General features: G+C 38.6%; 1 protein-coding gene across 7 annotated transcripts in view; it reads left to right on the top strand.

Moving 5' to 3' along the window:
- Positions 1–16,029, top strand: part of ORC3 (origin recognition complex subunit 3) — a 61,017-nt gene extending 44,988 nt beyond the window's left edge. For 4 of the 7 annotated variants that reach the window (XM_067702608.1, XM_067702612.1, XM_067702613.1 and 1 more), the window contains 7 exons: positions 2,800–2,933; positions 5,678–5,760; positions 6,680–6,780; positions 10,726–10,867; positions 12,514–12,630; positions 14,977–15,056; positions 15,611–16,029. In XM_067702608.1, coding sequence (XP_067558709.1) covers positions 2,800–2,933; positions 5,678–5,760; positions 6,680–6,780; positions 10,726–10,867; positions 12,514–12,630; positions 14,977–15,056; positions 15,611–15,716 — 763 coding nt within the window. In that variant the 3' untranslated portion in view covers positions 15,717–16,029. Of the gene's footprint in view, positions 1–2,799; positions 2,934–5,677; positions 5,761–6,679; positions 6,781–10,725; positions 10,868–12,513; positions 12,631–13,770; positions 13,890–14,976; positions 15,061–15,603 lie in introns of those variants that run through there. The other 3 variants (XR_010933814.1, XM_067702609.1, XM_067702610.1) reach the window with 3 other exon arrangements.
- The last annotated feature ends 3,901 nt before the right edge of the window (positions 16,030–19,930 follow it).

Genomic DNA, 19,930 nt, shown 5'->3' with positions numbered 1-19,930 from the left:
GCGTATACCTTTTGATATATTAATAGCCCCACTCACTACATACACTCAAGTATACACACTTTGTTCCTGTTTTAGGAACAATTATTTTTCCAGATTAATTTCAGAGTGATTTTTTTTGGCTTTTAAAAAATGCCCACTGGAATTTTGTTTCAAAAAGTATTAAATTTTGGATTAATTTGGAGTGAATTTATATCTTTACAGTATTGAGAGTTAGAACTTAAAATGTCTATTCAGGGCTTTCATTTTTTTGCTATGTCTTACACATTTGTCATAATATTCTATAGTTTTTGTTTGTTTGTTTGTTTTGCGGTACGCGGGCCTCTCACTGTTGTGGCCTCTCCTGTTGCGGAGCACAGGCTCCGGACGCGCAGGCTCAGCGGCCATGGCTCACAGGCCCAGCCGCTCCGAGGCATGTGGGATCTTCCCGGACCGGGGCACGAACCCGTGTCCCCTGCATCGGCAGTGCATTGGCAGGCGGACTCTCAACTGCTGCACCACCAGGGAAGCCCTATTCTATAGTTTTTGTTGCCATTTTGAACATGCTCTTTTTTCCATAGTTTAATGTTAAGACATTGATTACATGTAACTGTAAGGTATTGACGTGTGTGTACATATACACACACATATGTATTTGCCTTATATGCACCCACCCTTTTTACACTCTTTAATACTTCTGTAGCTTTCTTAGACTTTCTAACCTTACCGTTGTATCCTGTGCAAATAATAAATTTCATCTTCCTTTCTGATGTTTGTACCACTTGCTTCATTTTTATTGTTGTAGAATAGATTCTAGAATGATGCTGAATAATAGTGATGATAGCAGGCATCTTTGTTCTTTGTGTAAATATATATAATTTAATTGAAAAATTTCAATTAATGACTTTATTGGGTTCACATTATTTGCTCTAATCAGCCTTACTTCAAGTCTTGTTTTATATTAAACCTGAGAGTACTTGGGAACGTATAAGGTCTTTTGTTACTCTGGAAACAATAAGAACATAGTCTTTGGCTAAGAATAAAAAGAGTAATAACTGTCTGAATCCCTGGAAGTTTATACCTGAGATGAAAGAGCTACCCCTTCCAATCAAATGCCACGTTAAAAATTATGACTGGTAAAGTTAGATTTCAAAATTATGTGACATAATGCCATTTTTTATTGCATCCTGAAAATGAATAATAGGCTGGGCTTTGCCCTCCTCAATATTCAGTTCTGTAAGCTGCAAAGAGATGTGAGGTGTGGCTGCCTGTGGCCTGGGGAGCTAGTCCTCAGGGTGCTGCTCTTGCAGGTTAGACCTCCTCTAGCGTTTCCTCAGCCTCTGCCCTTACAGCAAGCCAGTGCCCGGGATTCCTTGGAGCCTGGAAATGCTGATCTAGTCTGAGTAGGGCTTAAGTTCGCGTATGACAGATTGTTCAGCCGTATCTGACTTCGAGTTAACTCTCTTCTCTTAATAGTTTGACTCCATCTGGGCAATAGAAAGCCAGAAATTTAAAATAATCTCAAATGTAATCAAGAATTAAATGTGTTGGCTTCATTGTCTTCGACATGTTTGTTAGCTGCCCTTCATTCACAGATAAAGATTACACTTTGGATAATTATTTCACTGTTGTAGAAAGAGGAAGAGAAGATTTTATATTCTTAAAACTAGGGAAAAGTTTACTTTTTTGTCCACCCCTGCCAGTTTCTGTATTTATTGGTTGTGTGACTGTATTTATTGGTTTTGTTCGTTTGCTTTTGTTCTGGGTCTTTTTTTTTTGTTTTTTGTTTTTGGTTTGGGTTTAAATTTTAGTTGAAGTAACCAGCTTAATTTTGAGGTAATCATAGTCTACTTAGCTTCATTTTTTTCTCTAACTTAGTAATAATAGTATTTTCCCCAAATTTTTTACTATGAAAAATGTCAAACATAAGATAGTTTTCTTACAGAATGACCCATATTCTGGGTTTGGCCGATTGTTTTCTTTCATGATTAATGTAAGAACTTTTAATCATTGTACTTTCATCTGTTACTGAATATGATCTTAGGGGAGAGATCCTATAAGTAATGACCCTGAAAACAGGATCTTAATTTTAGAATATCTGTGTTCATTTTCCATGTCTAACAAAGATTTCCTCTGTGGCCTTGAAGGAATTACAGAATCATTCTACCTATGCTATATAGAACAAGCAGAATTGCCTACTAGTTTTAAAGTTCAGTGGATTTACTGATTGGTGTTAACAAAGCCCATAGAAGATATAAAGCCTAGCTAAAATAATAAAGAAATCACTGATAATACTTTTTTGGTCATTTCAAACAGGTTTCATTTAGCATGAGTGTTACATCCTCAGCAGACGTTTCTTGCCTCTTATTTATGTTTAGATCTGAAGGGAAGGGAAACTAACCTTAAATGCCTGCTGTGTGGTAAAAGCACTGTGCTCATTCAAATGCATCTTCTTATTGAATTCTTAAGCTTCCATCTGCCTTGTGAAATAGGTGAGTTCCTATTTCCATTTCACAGGCAAGGAAGCCAAAGATCAAAGATGTTTAGTAAAGTGTTCTATGTTACAAACATAGTAAGTGCCAGAACCAGGCTATGAACCCAGATTGTAAACTTTCCAAGTTGAGCTTTATCATGAGAACTCTTCTGAATACTTCTGAATATCACATACATTGAGGAAAGTCTCCCCCCAAAAAGTTGGTAGCTACCAATGAAGCATTTTATACCATCTTCTTCTGACCAGAAACATTTAAAATGTAGACAGTGTTTTTTAAGTACATGAATTTTCCAGTTATATTACATCTCCTGTCACTGATTCTGTTCTAGGATGTTGGCAAAGGATGAACTGATGGCCATGCTTCAGAAATGTTTCAAGGTTTTTAAGTCCTCTTCTGAAAAGCAGCTTGGCAACACAGCAAAGAGAATAGAGGAGTTCCTGGCCCAGTTTCAGAGCCTCGATGGTGAGAATATAATATCTGGCCAATTCTACTGGCTATGACAGTCATTTAACTATAAAATAACATGGAAAACCCCACGTTCTGATGTGTTGAGAGATGAAGAGGTAACGTAGTGTGTGATCAGTCAGTATACCAAGCCTCAGAATAGCACAACGTGACAACTAAGCCAAATGGTTCTCTTCCAGATTTGGTTTAAACAATGAAAACTATCAGATGGGCAGGAAAGAAATTTCTTTCTCCAGATGGACAGTTTTGAGGACTTACCTTAGGGGAGAAAACAAAAAAGGGCAGCAAAAAGAAATCAAAAAGATTGGAGAGAGTAGCAGGGCATCATAATTAAGGACTCCTTTTAGATGTTTTTCTTAAGCATTTCATCAAGTTCTTTATAGATTTCAAAAACACTGCATAAATTATTTGTAAGCCTGAAAATTAATAGCTGTGAACTGCTTTCACAGCAGCGAGGCTCATTGGCATGCTGATTACCAAAATATGCATGAGGTTTGCTTCAATCAGGTTTACAAAGCTTGAATCTTTCAGTCCTCAATGAACTGCGGCAGCCTGGCATTCCTCAGTGTTGGAGGAGGGCACAGTTTCCTTTACCTTGCGTGACCTGCACAGGATTCGCTGTTTGCCGAACGCTGGGATGCCTGCCTGTGCACAGGCAGCCTGTTCAGCGCTCCGATGCTCCAGGACTTCTTTGTTCTGAGGGGGCTCAGTGGATTGATACTGATGTTTAACTTTTCATGGGCTCTTCCCTTGCTCTGTTTCTAGCACCAAAGTATAGTACTCCTTCAGTAAAACAAGCAAAATGACTGTGCCCTTCTTATTTTCCCCTATTGAGGGAAATTTTTAATGGGGTCTGGGGAAAAGAGGCAACTTGGTGTATAAGCACACGGATCGAACCAAGGCATGGTGAAAACATTGCACTTGGAATGTCCCTATCAATCCTTTCTGTGTTTGGCAAGTGTCCCTTTGTCTTTAAATCCTTTAGATTTAGGAAACATCTTTTGCTGAATCCCTCCCTCTCTCTCCATAGCTGCAGCGCTAGGCCCCATGAGTGCTGAGCCAGTGCAAGATGAAAGAGCCAGCCTACTTGACTGGAGGGGCATGAGCGTGAGGAAGTGCCACCCCATGGTACCAGGGGCTCCGTCCAGATCACGCGCAGGCATTATTGCTCTGCAGTGCATTTGCAGGACAAGTTAGCCGAACCATTTTCAAATCATAAACATTTTAAAGGACTGGAAATTGGTATCATAGAGATTATTGAGTCCAGCTGCAACAGAAACTAAAGCCCAGGAAGAGGAAGGAGCTTGCTTGAGATCTCATAGCTAGCTAGGGTAGTACCCAGCCTGGAGCCCACCTCTTTCTTAATCACCAGCTTATTGTTTTTTTTCTCATGGATTCACAGTCGCCACCTAGTTAGGGTCACTGGGACAGTGAGGGGCTGCCCTTAAGGATATAAACAGGGTAAAAGACTTAGAAGAATATAAGATAAATTAGGTAAATTTCAGTCTTTTACAAAATCAGACTCAGGGATTTTTGTAAAATGAAACTGCAGATATTATAATAATTTTAATTAGAGTTCATGTAACATAAGCTAGTGAACAAATCCTGTGATGTGCTAATATTAAATAAAGGAACACAGCTTTTAGAAATGGGAAGATTGGTAATTAAGATGATTAACTGTCTGAAGAATAAAGAATTTTGTAAGTTGAAGCAAAACGAGTGTCTTGAATAAATGTACTTTTCTGTTTTCAAAAGTGGCACATTATTAATAATAAAGTGAAATTAACCCCACCCTCCCATATTGGACAGGCGTACAGTTTGACTGTATGCTATCTCTAGTTCCTTGACAGTTATTACACATTACAGTTTAGGTTTAAAATTACATTTGGAGGGTTAAGTAGGTCAGAGTGTCATATCAGATTTATTTTTAAGGCTCTGCTACATGTTAATGAAATGGGACAGAGAATTTATTAGATATTTTAACCTTAAAGCATATCTTTCTTGAACCAAGATTTATCAATAGCTAAAAAGACATTTATTCTTCGGGAACAAGGCAGATTCTCCGGCTGCATCTTCCTGTCTTAGATTTGGCCAAGTAAGCCATGTGAGTGTGAGGTTCGTAAAACGTGCCCTGCACCAGGGAGAGGCTGGTAGAACCTTATGTTCTCTGGAAACACAACTACACCTTTTACCAGATACCGTTTTCTGTTTCCTTTGCTAAAGAACCATGATGCAGTTTGTATTTCAGAAGATTATTTCAAAACTTATATGCACTACTGACTTTAGACTTAAATAGCATGTCAAATATAGAGAATGGGAAGATCCAGGCCAAGTTTTCCAGGGTGTAGGTTTGTATTGTTTACATCAATCATGGCATAATCAAAGGACCATAATTTAAATTTGTTTGTTTTTTAAAAGCTATTTATAACAGCACAAAGATTTGGAGATTTTTTTTCCTATTGGTTTGAGGGGATTTGTTTGTATTTTGTTTTGTTCTCACTGTTGGTCACATCTTTAAAATTCAGTAGCTGGTTTCTTTGAAGACCTCTCTGCAGCATAACTTATGTAATATTTATTGACCTTCAGCTTCTGGAAGAAATCATTTATGTGATGGAACCTTGATCCCCTGCCACATTAAAAAAAAAAAATGGATGAAACTTTATTTCCCTTGGAGTAGTAGAAATGTTTGTTCTCTTAAATGGATTTACCCAAGCTGCTGTATGTTGATTTTGTATTAAAAGCAGAAGCCAAAGAAGAAGAAGAAGATACTTCTGAGTCACAGTCAAAGGGACTTCAGAAGACAGACCTCTATCATCTTCAGAAGGTCAGAGCACTTTCTTATCCTTCCAGCCACATCCCCTGATGTTCCCGTGTGCTCTAGATTAGCTCTGCCTGGATGTTTTTGTTTTCATTTTTAAACCACAACTAGGAACAAAGCAGACTTTGTAACTCACTTATAAATTGAACATCCTGTTTATCCCACTGCTATCCTCATTCTCCATGTAGAAGTTGGCGGAAACTGTTCCGATAGCCTCAGAGAGAAAGAGAATTAACTAGTAATAAGGGAAAATGGGAACCTGGTTGCAAAAAGGAATCTGATTATTTATCTGATGTATTTGTTTTTCAGTTTGATCAAATTGAGAGGTTCAGAAGAGACTCTTTAGTTTTAGATATTTTTCTTGATTTTTTAAAGAAATGCATATTGAGTATAGAGCAGAAATTGAGCCACAGTGTGTCTAGTGTAGCCTTTTTCAGATAGTTCTAACTTTAGGATCTTGGTTGTCAAAGTAAAGAACCTTCTGTAAACCATGATACCAAGTTATGAGGAATGTAGAATAAAATATCAGTCTAAGCAAACCAAAGCATATGGAATCTATTCTGTTAGCATGGCAAAGAGCAAGCGTTTTCTCTTCTTCTTGGAAGTCCTTTTCTCAAATGAATTAGTGGCTTGTGGCTCGTGGGCGCTCTGCCCTATAACTTAGTAGCGACGTAAGCTGCCCTTCTCCTCTTTCTCTGAAAAGTCACTTTATATTTTTTGAAGCAAAATACCTAGGAGGAGAGATTCTTCCCAGTCTTGAAAAATAAAAGATAAACACAACCCCTATTGATCTGGTTCTTTTTCTATACACTCTGTCGTATGGAAAGGGCATCAGCTGCCTCTGCCTGAGCAACAGAGCTGCCCTCTGAGGGGCTTTCTGTCTCAATCACCAGAAACAGAACAAGGTGTGTTCTTTCATCCATAGTCATTATTGGAAATGAAGGAGTTAAGAAGAGCAAGTAAGAGGCAGACCAAGTTTGAAGTCCTCAGAGAACAGCTTGTGAGCTTCATCGACAGTCTGGCGCGGTGAGTCTGTTGTTGCTTTTCAGAGCTAAAAATCAGGCTATTTGCCCAAATAACACTGGTGTGATAGCTGTCCGCAGCCAGTCCGGGACACTTCTGGGTTAGGCTTTTTGCTCCTCGAGGCCCTCCGTCCAGCGCAGACTTGTAATTTTATTCCTTTCCCATCCTTATTAAGGTCGCTCAGCAGATGGCTTAGTTCATTCTTTTACTGCCTGTTCAAGAACACAGGTTTAAATTTGATGTAGTTCATTAGGCCTGGGCGGGGGTGAGGATGGAAACAGAACAGGAAACAGAAAAGTGAGTGTTTTCCCCCTAGTAGCAGAGTGTTTGCCTTACACTTAATCCTTGCTCTGTCTTTGCTCAGAGTGTGCTGGATCTGGGCCAAACCCAGAAAACAGCCCAGCCCAGCTGTAATACCCTATTTTATCCTGAGTAAAGGGTTTCTAATTCTGAGGGATACCAGTGTAACTCTGGATCATGTCAGCACAGACGCATGGTGAGCAGGGTACTCAGAGTCAGTTTAGAAGTCCACCAGTCCTACCTGTATTTTAAGGTGATTCCTTTTTTGGGAAACCCAGATCATTCTGATATTTGGATTTCCCAAAAGCCAGCTCTGTGTAGCTCTTTAAAATCATACATCTCACCTGCAGGTGGGACATGCCATATAGGAAAAAAATGAGAGGTCTGAAAAATAAAATGATGTAATAGTTAAATAGGGAAAAAACTGTTCTTTGTCATTGCTTATTCTGTTTTTTAATGGCAATTCAAACTCAGCAGCAGGCTAGGCACTGACTAGAATCAAGTACTAAAAAAAAAAGCAGCTCAGTTATTGAAGACAAAGAGTGGTTTTCTGATAAATTGCCTGTCCTTCTTGAAAGTGAAGAGTTCCATTTTCCAGGACAGTTTTGGGGCAGAGTCATTGTTCCTGGTCACTGGGGAGAAATTACTAATGTCAGGACAGAGGTCAAAATGATCAACCAAGTATGACAAAAGGAAGGTTAAAGTGAGAGAAATGGGTCACATAAAAGTGACACAGTGCAATTTTAAAGTGACCTACTGGCTAGAAATGACCTTGGAAAACTCATAGAATTAACCTTGCCATACTGGGCCTTCCTGTTCTTGTAGTTTCTAGCCCCAAGTTCCTGGTTTTTCCCTTTTACCAAGTTGAGACCATTGTAGTTGCTAAAAATGATTTTACAGTATAATTTGGCATAATTTATAGGTCAAATGTCATGTTCCTTTCTGCATTCCAACAAATCCCAAATTGTAGGGTTGGAAGCCAACCAACCATTCCCCTTTTATGATCTTTGACCTAATATGCCTGACTTTTCACCTTCCTGAGCAGTTATTGAAATAAAGCTGGGCATGATTGAAATGTGTTGTATTGTGAAATCACAACAATTTCCATACTAGGATTTACTATCTTTACCAAGCTTGAGTGTCCCAGCAGGGAAGAGATGAGGACTGTAGTATGTTAGAGCTAAATGGGACCTGAGGACTCATGTGGCAGCTAAAGCCCAGAGAGAGGCTGTGACTTTTGGAAAGTCACATAGTTAGTCCCAGTCTGCTGACATCTTTCAGAAGGCCCGCTCTCTTTCCCCACACAGTCCCCAAAGACCACACCACAGATGTTTGAACAGAGCTTGGAGTTCTGGAGAAAAGCGGCCCTTGAAAGATCACTATAAGCAACAGACTCCAGGAAGTAGAGTTCCCCGTACACCATGAGCAGCTCTTGCTGAAACTACTGAGAAATGAGAATAAGTTGCTGCTTTCTAAGTTACTGTTTTCACCAAAGTACAAGCTTCAACCTTGTAGCCCTTGTGGATACTAAGTGGTCCTACCAGCTCCCCCCAGACCACCGCCTCTTTTGCTTGTGGACTCTGCTCTGAGTCTAAAATGAGCGTCATGCTGAGCTCCAGTGCCAGACTCACTGCTGATGTCCGTGCCAGTCTCCAAATTTGGAGTTGGATAAAAATTCTAATATATGATGATGTTTTGTCAGTATTTTTCAACTAACATAGCCCAGTGGAAACAAAATACAGGCAAGTATTTAGACTCTGGAGGTTCTTTGAGGATATCTAAAAAGGCCTTTTGCCTTGAGAATTATCTGAATCTCTAAAAATTAAATAAAGATGTTGAAAAGGGAGAGGAGGACAAATATGAGACAAAATTTTTTCTGAAATTGACTCTTATCTGGTTGCCTTGTTAGATTTCCAGTCCTTATTACAGAGCAAGGACTCCAACGTGAACTTTTAATGACCATTATGTATAATGATTGGGGAGAAAACAGCCTGAGGTTGGGATAGGAAAAGTTTATGGTCAGAAATTACAAATGGGTAGCCAGCCATCCAGGGAGGCAGCTCGCATCACAGAAACCATTCCTGAGACTACAGCTAAATAGCTTAATCTCGAGTCAGATGTTAGCAGTACTTGAGGTATAGAATGCTGGTTCTTAGGGCCAAGTCAGAATCCTAATGCTTTTTGCACATGGGTTTTATTCCAATGACTCTGAAGAAGGAGCAGCATCTGGAAGCTAAATGAGCAGGGGGCCAGGAGCTCTTGAGACGGGCAGGACGGAGATGGTGGGGAGGGAGGGACATGGGTCATACCCTCTCTGCGTCCTCTCTTCCTCAGAGCCAGACCACACGGGAGGAGCAGGTGTGGTGGGATTTTTCTAGGCCCTGCTATCCTCTCCAGGAGGGAAGAAAGCCAGGACACCAGGAAGAAGAGTAATTTCCCCAGTGGCTGGGCTGAGGGAGCTGCTTGGTTCTGCCTGCACCGGTGGGAAAGGGAGCTGATACAAATCTGTCATGTGACCAAAATACTTTAGGCCCGGGACTAACTAAGCCCCAGAAATCTTTATGAAGGCATGTGAGTTAACTGCTTTAATCAAGTTAGTGACTTATTACTCTGTCTTTGGGTTATCGGTGCCACAGCTTCTCCCTTCCAGTTTGCTACCCTCTAGGCCACCCAGGAACCATGTACTGTCACAGCTCATACCAGCTGATAGGCTCATTACATATTCAGATGAAATTTTTAATGGTTTATCTTTTAAGTTCAGATTTAATTAAAATTGGTTTATTGTCTAGCTCATAAATAAGACAGAAGAATCCCAAGTTACAGTGGTATTTTTTTAATAATTGAAATTTTAATGATAAATGATTTCCTTGTTTTTAATACTCTGAAGCTAAAATTTAGCCTTTTCTGCCTATAAAGTAAGGAGGAAGTCTAACACATAAAAAACTTTACCTGTATTACTTCTATGAGAGACATCTCTGTGATCAAAAAAGAATTTCCTAAACTCTTAATTCCAGGTCTGAGGCCTGTGTTTAACACTGCCAGGAGTTAAATGTTTGCTATGAGAAGGAATATGGATATCTCTGTTTCCTAAATAATTTAAGAAAGTATTCATTTATACTTTAAGAAATTCTACCTTAAAGATTTTGAGCAAAGTGGGAAGCAGCTGTATAGCACAGGGAGATCAGCTCGGTGCTTTGTGACCACCTAGAGGGGTGGGATAGGGAGGGTGCGAGGGAGACGCAAGAGGGAGGGGATATGGGGACATATGTATATGTATAGCTGATTCACTTTGTTATACAGCAGAAACTGACACACGATTGTAAAGCAATTATACTCCAATAAAGACATTAAAAAAGAAAAGATTTTGAGCAGAAATGTAATTTATATACATTTGTTCCTAGAAGTTTAAATCAGAACTAAAATATAGTTTCTTGTACACCAGAGAGTCAAAGTTTTAAACAATATTACACGGAGAGGTGGCATTCTGAGTGCAGCTGCACTGGATTTGATATTTGGTTGGTTTTGGCTATTGTTGATTTTGCTTTTTCGGTAAGTTGCTCAGCCCTCTACAGAGGACTGACAGAAGTGGTTTATTGAAAATAGACCTGTGCTTATCTAAAAGCTGATACCTGACTTTGGTGGTTTCAGAGAATACCTCCTGCTTCCAGAGACACAGCCTCTGCATGAGGTGCTGTACTTCAGTGCTGCCCACACCCTTCGCCAGCACCTGAACGCTGCCCCGCGGATCGCCCTCCATACCGCACTCAACAACCCGTATTATTACCTCAAGGTAAGAAGCAGTCATTTCTCTGACAATTTAGTTCAGACTCCAGGCTTTATGTATCACAAAAATATTGTAAATTTGCAGTTCTAATGAGCAGGGAACTGGCAGCTCAGGGTTGCACCTCTTTCAGATATTTTTAAAAATTCTTTAGATTTTTAGAGGGCTTTTTCTAAGCCAATGAACTAACACTGCCAACTTTTGATCATGCGTAATTGTCTTCTCCTTCATGTGATAAAACCAGATCACAGGCACTAAGACTTGAGTATAATGCTACTACTCTTGAAAATAAAGGAAAGGTTTCTTACAGACATAACAGCAGATAATAGGTCAAACCATATGGCCCAGTGAAATTACTTAAAAGAGCCAAATGATTGTTTCTGATACAAAAAAAAAAAAAGGAATTTCATCTTGGATTTTAAACCAAAGAAAGATCTGCTCTGAGAGTATCTCCAGAGCTGAGTATAGAGGACAGCCAGCAATATGCCAGAGATAAAACTGCTAAACTCCAGACACATTTGCCAGTTCCAAGTTGTTCTTTAAACGGAGAGTTCAAGACAGTTGAGTATTTTTAAAACTAACTTTCCTATGACCAGGTAATATCATTTTAAACAGCTCAGTAAGCTATATTTCGGTTATATACACATACATAAAGTAATTTCCTGATAATTTGCTAAGTTAATATTAAATTGTTAATTTGTTAATAAGTTATCAACTCAGTTAAACACCTAGAAATCTTGCAACAGAGGATACTTAAGAAGTGACTCCATAAAACCTATGAAGAGAGTTCCGAGGTAGTGGTTTCCTGTCCAGAATGGCATACAAACATGCTAATAAGCCTTACAAGAGAGTACTGAGTAGGAAGATGTAAATCAGTGATTTTTCAATGACGGTGGTAGTGGGGTACTTGAATAATTTCATATTTAAGGCACAAAATATCAATTATTTTTATTATATAAACCACAAATTAAAACTCTTTACATAATCTGTCTTTTTGGCTAGTAGTAAGTCACGGAAGACAACTGGTGCGATTTCAGCAGTTTTGGGAAGGATATAATTCCCATGTGTATGTTTGAGAGAGATTTTGTTTCTTAATAAGAACCATCATTTTCACATAGGTTGAAAAAACATTGATGGTTTTGTAGAGGTTAGGATCTGCAGTGCTGACAGCAGTCTTCTTTGAGAGATAACTTATATCCCTGGTAGTGGTGTGTTGGTATACAGTTGGTATACAGTATACAGTATAGTAATTGCTAGAATTCATGTAATTACAAATGTTGGAAGTGGCAGTTTATTGAAAATCCACAAAATTCCATAAACTTTTATGGAAACCAGAAATGCATTAGAGTCTCAATAATGAATAATGTATGATTAAAATGAAAAAAATTAATAATTTGTGATGAGAATGAAGAATATGCTTGTCTTCTGATCCTGGCTGTATTCATCTAGTGATTAGGAGCTAGAGGGATTTTTGACCAAGACCTCATCCTAAACAACCAGCTAACTATTGGAGAGTAGGTGCAACTCACAAAATAAAGGAAACCAAAGACTACACTTATTGGCTTACTAAATTCAGGTTAGCAGGTTAATTAATGTCTGATTTTGTTCCTCATCATTTCTGAAAGGTAGTTATCTTAGTTTACTGTTATTTTTAGAATGAAGCACTGAGAAGTGAAGAAGGTTGTATTCCAAATGTCGCCCCAGACATCTGCATAGCATATAAACTGCACCTGGAGTGCAGCAGGCTAATCAACCTTGTGGACTGGTCGGAGGTAGGTCAGGGGGAAAGAGCAAGCTGTCTATGTGTCTAACCATCCATGACAACTTTCCTGGAATGTTTTTATGCTTTTGGTACTTGAAACTCATCTCTTATTTTTTCAATGCCCTGTCTTTGGTTTGGAAAGCATTATAAATCACCTGGCAAGTTTCTCCAGAAAAGCAGCTCACTGCTCAACAGTCCCACACAAACCCCTGCACTCTGATCCCACACCCTCAACCGAGCCAATTCTGCATCCATGCCAGGTCAAAATAAGTACATTTTAGTATGTTTAGCAAAAGCTAAACAGTTTAGGTCAGTTCCGTTATTCCACAGAATAAAAAAGTACATTATTAACTAGCATTTCCCTTATTGCATAAAAGAAAAGATTGGAATAACTACACAAAAGTTAACTCTGTTAAAGGCTCTATTTGACACATGTCACCATTTAAAAATATGCATAATCGGCCGCTTCCAAGAAAAATAGGCATTTTCCTGGGAGATGGAGGTTGGAGTAGAGGATACAGGGCATCCTTTGCTTTTCAACTTTGAATAGTTTTGCTACCTGTTTTTCTCTGCACATTTCTTAATTCTCTGAAATATAAGATTATTCAGAAACCATTCCATTATCTTCTAATTTTTTTTCTTATGCAGAGAGCTCAATACTTTATTTAATAGATCTTTATTGTAGTGTAATTGCTTCACAAAACTGTGTTAGTTTCTGTTGTACAACAAAGTGAATCAGCCATATGCATACATATGTCCCCGTATCCCCTCCCTCTTGCGTCTCCCTCCCACCCTCCCTATCCCACCCCTCTAGGTGGTCACAGAGCACCGAGCTGATCTCCCTGTGCTATGTGGCTGCTTCCCACTAGCTATTTTACATTTGGTAGTGTACATATGTCCATGCCATTCTCTCACTTCGTCCCAGCTTACCCTTCCCCCTCCCTGTGTCCTCAAGTCCATTCTCTACATCTGTGACTTTATTCCTGTTCTGCCCCTAGGTTCTTCAGAACCTTTTTTTTTTTTTAGAGTCCATATATATGCATTAGTATATGGTATTTGTGTTTCTCTTTCTGACTTACTTCAGTCTGTATGACAGACTCTAGGTCCATCCACCTCACTACAAATAACTCAATTTCGTTTGTTTTTATAGCTGAGTAATATTCCGTTGTATATATGTGCCACATCTTCTTTATCCATTCATCCGATGATGGACACTTAGGTTGCTTCCATGTCCTGGCTATTGTAAATAGTGCTGCAATGAACATTGTGGTACGTGACTCTTTTTGAATTATGGTTTTCTCAGGGTATATGCCCAGTAGTGGGATTGCTGGGTCGTATGGTAGTTCTGTTTTTAGTTTTTTAAGGAACCTCCATACTGCTCTCCATAGTGGATGTTATCAATTTACATTCCCACCAGCAGTGCAAGAGGGTTCCCTTTTCTCCACACCCTCTCCAGCATTTATTGTTTGTAGATTTTTTGATGATGGCCATTCTGACTGGTGTGAGGTGATAGATACCTCATTGTAGTTATGATTTGCATTTCTCTAATAATTAGTGATATTGAGCATCTTTTCATGTGCCTCTTGGCCATCTGTCTGTCTTCTTTGGTGAAATGTCTATTTAGGTCTTCCACCCATTTTTTAACTGGATTGTTTGTTTTTTTGATATTGAGCTCCATGAGCTGTTTGTATATTTTGGAGATTAATCCTTTGTCCGTTGTTTCATTTGCAAGTATTTTCTCCCATTCTGAGGGTTGTCTTTTTGTCTTGTTTATGGTTTCCTTTGCTGTGCAAAAGCTTTTAAGTTTAATTAGGTCCCATTTGTTTATTTTTATTTCCATTACTCTAGGAGGTGGGTCATAAAAGACCTTGCTGTGGTTTATGTCAAAGAGCGTTTTTCCTATATTTTTCTCTAAGAGTTTTATAGTGTCTGGTCTTACATTTAGGTCTTTAATCCCTTTGGAGTTTATTTTTGTGTATGGTGTTAGGGAGTGTTCTAATTTATTCTTTTACATGTAGCTGTCCAGTTTTCCTAGCACCACTTATTGAAGAGGCTGTCTTCAGCCTCTTGTATGTTCTTGCCTCCTTTGTCGTAAATTAGGTGACCATACGTGTGTGGGTTTACCTCTGGGCTTTCTATCCTGTACCATTGATCTGTATTTCTGTTTTTGTGTACTTATTTATAGTGATCATCAGTGTAGTTTTGAGACTCTGAAATTTGGTATCAGTTTTTAAAATGTGTCAACTACCAGCAGCAGCAGTGCTTGACCTGGCTTAAATACAGAGCCTTCAAGTGCCATAAGAGATGTCTGGCAGTGGCAGAGATTTTTATCTTCTTTCGTCCTCTCTCTCAAAAGGCCTTTGCAACAGTTGTGACAGCTGCTGAAAAAATGGATGCAAATTCTGTAACCTCAGAAGAAAGGAATGAAATTATCCAGTATCCTTTAAAATCAGTTCTACAGTGTCCAAGTAAGCATACAGAATAGTTTATAGTTTCTCCAGATCTACATTAGAGATTTAACCATACCATCCCAAGATAACTCGTTTCTAAATACTTATTCTGAATTTAAAATGGCCCAAATCTAAACTATTTGGTCTAAAACTTATATAAAGGTCATATTCCAGAATACACCAAAAATGGTCATTATTGAATTCTCTATTTTTCTAAGGTTATTAATATACTTTAAGAAGTTGGCAGGGAAGCAATTTTCGTACTCTGTGAAAAATGAGAACCAGACAAGTGTTACACACTTTTCCATTCGTGTCTTATTGACAGTAGAGTCTAATTACATTTAATGTTTTCAAGTGTTACACACTTTTCCATTCGTGTCTTATTGACAGTAGAGTCTAATTACATCTAATGTTTTCCAGTAAGGGTTTTAGTTTAATTTAGTAGTATGTATTCAGTTTACTAAATCATGTTTTAACATTGAGATTTTAACCCCTTTTTGTCAGAAGTACATGGTGAATTTCCTTAGCTATAGCCTCCAGTGCTCGGTTTATTAGAGCTGTTTCTGAACTAGAACTTTTAGGATTTATAAAACCTACCAAACAGAAGACTGACCATGTGGCAAGGCTAACATGGGGAGGCTGCTAGAAAGCAAATGAGTGAAGCCAGAAAGATAGCATTTAGCTTAAGAGTAAAAGGAGACCAATCATATTTACACACCGGTAGAGGAAGATTGCTTGAGAAGAAGCATAATGTGTAATCCCTGTGTGATGTTTAAACAGAAAAGTAGACTGTTAATCCCTATCAGGAATGTATCAAAGCACCTTTGGAGTACTTTAGAATCCAACAAGTAACATGCTAACATTGCAAGTAGAACCTCTCTCAGAGTATCACTGCAATTTTCATTCATTAAGAAATTATGAATTAATTGTTCTTGAACATACATAATGTATAAATGTAATAAATTCCTTTGTCTAGGGGTTTCTGTTAATATGCATTTAATTTAATAGTACTTATTCCTGCTCCCCCAGTTTCTTGCACTGGCATTCCTCACTTTAGTAAATTATGTAATAAGATGAAGATTCTAGAGGTTTCTCCTAGTAACTACAGAGGTTCTAAAACTTCCTCTGCTGCCCCATTTCCTTTAGTCATACAACTTAAAAAGCCCCAAGTTGTTTGGCTTTATGCTTAAAGGCAGTAAATATTCTACATCAGGAAGACCCATCATGGAGTCTTAGAGCCTCTAAGGCCTTTACAAATCACATCAACCTTTTAAGACACAGATGAAATGACATCTGAATCTCTTCCATGACAAGAACTCATTAAGACAATGAAACAAGGAGACCTCAAGTTCATTATTTAATATTCTATTTCCAAGAGAATTCTGGGATGTGTCTTTAAGTATACTCACTAACATACCAAAATTACCATGCAAATATGACCAGGAGAAAAAAAGTCCAAATTCAGTGAAGACTGTTTTAGTTGCAAACCTTAGAACTGTGTACTTGCAGGTCTTTTTGTGTGTGTTTGCTTTGAGAACAAATTTAATGTATAACTAATTGTTTTTAAATTTAATAGAAACTTAATATATAACTTCATTAATTCTGGAGTGTGAAGGAGGTATTATGAGTATAAAGGGCATCTTAGCCCTCTGGCAACAGGGTGGGCCAAGATGACATTAATGGATAAATGCTCCCTTCCCCACTTCCTGCTCCAAAAACTAAAAGTGCTAGATGAAATATACTCCAAAACAAATCATCAGAATGTTGCCAGGGTTAAAAAGAAAGGTAAATCCCAAGGTACCAGAAATAATTACAAGCCAGAGCAGAAAGTGTCTAGCCCTACAAAGCTTTGAGACAGTTACCAGAGTAGCATTAGTTCAGATAGATTAAGTCTTACTGTCTTCATCTAAAAGATGCCAGGATTTCTTACTCAGTAGAATTTAAAAACATGTACATATGCACAAAGGGCTGTCAACTTGGAAAGTAAGGAATTTATGATATGTAAACATAAACACCACCACCAATAAGGAAGAAACTGGACAAATAAGAGGCTTTTGACACCTTGGAATCCATGTGTTAGAGGCAGAGCCTCTGTCACCTAGGGGTCCCTGCATGAGGGCATGGAGCAGAGCCTCTGCCAATGCTCATGATCAGAGCAGAGAATAGATTTCTACTGTGTGAAGTTTTCCACGATTTATCTTAACAGCAACTAGGTCACTATTTTTTCTCAATATTCTCTAGCCATTCCCCTCCAATCAGAGGTGTCCTCAATCATGTGTTTCATTTTTGACTATGGTTGGTAAAATCTAGGGAAAGAACGTGTGAATGGTTTTAAGGATTTTCCACCTATCGTCTAAGTGAGGCAATCAGCAATACTCCATGTCTGATTAACGTGAAGACACCATCAATATCTACAACGCAGTTTCCTCAGCTTTCAAATGGTGCAGATGAGTGTCAGATAAAATTGTGTTTAGAAACCATTCCTTTTGACAAAATGCTTACACTGTAAGGTACAGAGCCTCACACAGACCAGCAGATTTATGTCAGTCTGAGGCACTTGAGGGCTCTTGAGCCCTGCTTCCTTTCTTTTTTGCTAGGCATTTAGTTGAATTCAGCCTATCTAAATGCATGTCAGGCACTGAACCACTTCAATTTTTCTTACTGTCTACTTAAGGATTAGGTAAGAGTAGCAGGATGGAAACTGTTTTGTAAATATTCAGTCGAAGCTGTAAAATTGAAACATGAAGCTCATTTGTGGTAGCCATTAATGGAGCACAAAACCCTCAAGCCAGCCTATAAAGTGTCAGCTTAATTATGTCCATTCCTTAATACTGTAAAACCTCACAAATGGGATATTATGATGCGCTAAATCTTGTGGTTAATGAAATACTAATCTGAAAAGTTTGAAAATTTCAAACTGTTGAAGTAGTTTGAAATTTTTTCACAAAATATTGAGCATGTACCATGTGCCAGGCACTGTTGCAGGCCCTTGTGATACTTCAGTGAGCACAGATCTTTGCCCTCATTGCATTCTAGCAAAGAGTACAATGATTAATTATATAGTATATTACAGAAAAAAACGAAACAAACAGCAAAAAGAAGCAGGATGTCATGCTGCAATTTTAAACAGTGGTCAGAACAGGCCTGAGATGACGTTTGAACAAAAAGATTTAGTCATGAAGTTTTATGGAAGAAGTGCATTGTACACAGCGAACAGCCAATAACAAAGGTCCTAAGGGCAGTACGCAAGCTGCACTGGAGGAACAGCAAAGGTGGCCAGTGTGGGACACGCAGTGAGCAAGAGGTAAACTTCAAACTGAGTGAGGCGGGGTGGAGGGCAGGTAAGTTATGGCCCTGCAGACCATTGTAAAGTCCTTACCGTCTATAGGTGGGAATCCATCTAAGAAAGACTTAGACCTTTAAGGGATCACTGACTGCTATAAGAACAGACTGGAATAGGTTTGGAGACACAAATAAGGCAAAACAAAGACCAACTTGGAGGTCACTGAAATCATCCAAGCAAGACACAAATGTCTTCAACAAGAGTAATAGTAGAGATGGTGAGCTTTTAGATGGATCCAAGATCGGATGAAGGATGTGAGGAATTCAGGGCTGTTTTTTGGCTGAGAAACTTCTGAATGTTGATGACATTAGCTGAGGAGAATTTAAGAGGCAAAAAAAGGAGTTTGGTTTTGGACGGGTCTTCAGACCTCTTATTAGATATCCAAGTGGAAAGGTCACATAGGGAGGCGAATGTAACCATCTTTAGGATTAGATGAGATTACCAAAGTGAGTATGAGCAGAGGGGGCAAGGAGCCCAAGGTCAAACTCTGGTTATGTTTTAAAGTTCAGAGAAAGGAAGACTGGGCCAGCAGCCAGTAATGGGAGGAGAATCAGGTAGGTGCGGTTAGTACCTTGCAAGCCAACTGAACAAAGTGTTTTAAGGTCAAATGTCAATTAGATTTAGCAATGTGGAATATATTGGTGACTGCGTGGTTGAATAGTGAAGACTAAGCCTGGTAGCCATCACCTACCAGATGACCTAACAAGTGTCTAAACTTATCACTAGTCCATACTTATCACACAGAGCCATACTTTGTGTGATACACTGCGGAGATCATAGCATCATCTTATACAAAAGGTTTAACCTGAAACTAATAAATGCTTTAGACCTAACTTCCAGTTTACAGTAAGTGCAAAGGGATAGAAGAGATTAAATTAATGACATTAATTAATGACAAAGAAACATTCAACAAAACAGGCCTAGTTGTTCCAGAAAGTCAGAATCTTGATTGAATCCTACTTTAGCGAGAAAGCTACAAAAGACATTTTGAGGACAAATGGGAAAATCTGAATATGGACTAGATGTTAAATTAGGGAAGCATTACTTTAAGTGGGATAATGTTATTGAAGTTATGTAGGAGAACCCCCTTGTTCTTAGATGCATCATGTATGCGTTCTTTGAAGCAGTTAAAAATATACATATAAAGCAAATATGGCAAAGTAACTGTTCCCTTTAAGTGGATCGTTGGACCAATCTTTCAGCTTTTATGTTTTGACTTTTTTCCTAATAAAAAAATTTGGTGACAATAAAATATACCCAACTGAAAAAAAAATTTGGTGACAAAAGGAGCGCGGAGGGGGAAGAAGATTGGAAATTTAGAAAATCCTTGAGTTCTGCTTCAAAGGTTATAGAACAGAAAAATAGGTAATAGCTAGAGAGAGATTACAGGATCAAAAGACTTTTAATAGCATGTTTATTATGCTTATGGGAATGATCTAGTAGACAGAAAGGAAACGGAGGCAGGAGAGCACTGCTGGCCCTGTCTTTGAATGAGCTAATGCTCCTCAGCTAGGGCA

The sequence above is a fragment of the Pseudorca crassidens genome, chromosome 13 (genome assembly GCF_039906515.1).
Source record: "Pseudorca crassidens isolate mPseCra1 chromosome 13, mPseCra1.hap1, whole genome shotgun sequence".
Lineage (NCBI taxonomy): Eukaryota > Metazoa > Chordata > Mammalia > Artiodactyla > Delphinidae > Pseudorca > Pseudorca crassidens.
Note: the sequence above shows the minus strand (reverse complement) of the source record. Positions and strands in the feature narration are given on the sequence as shown.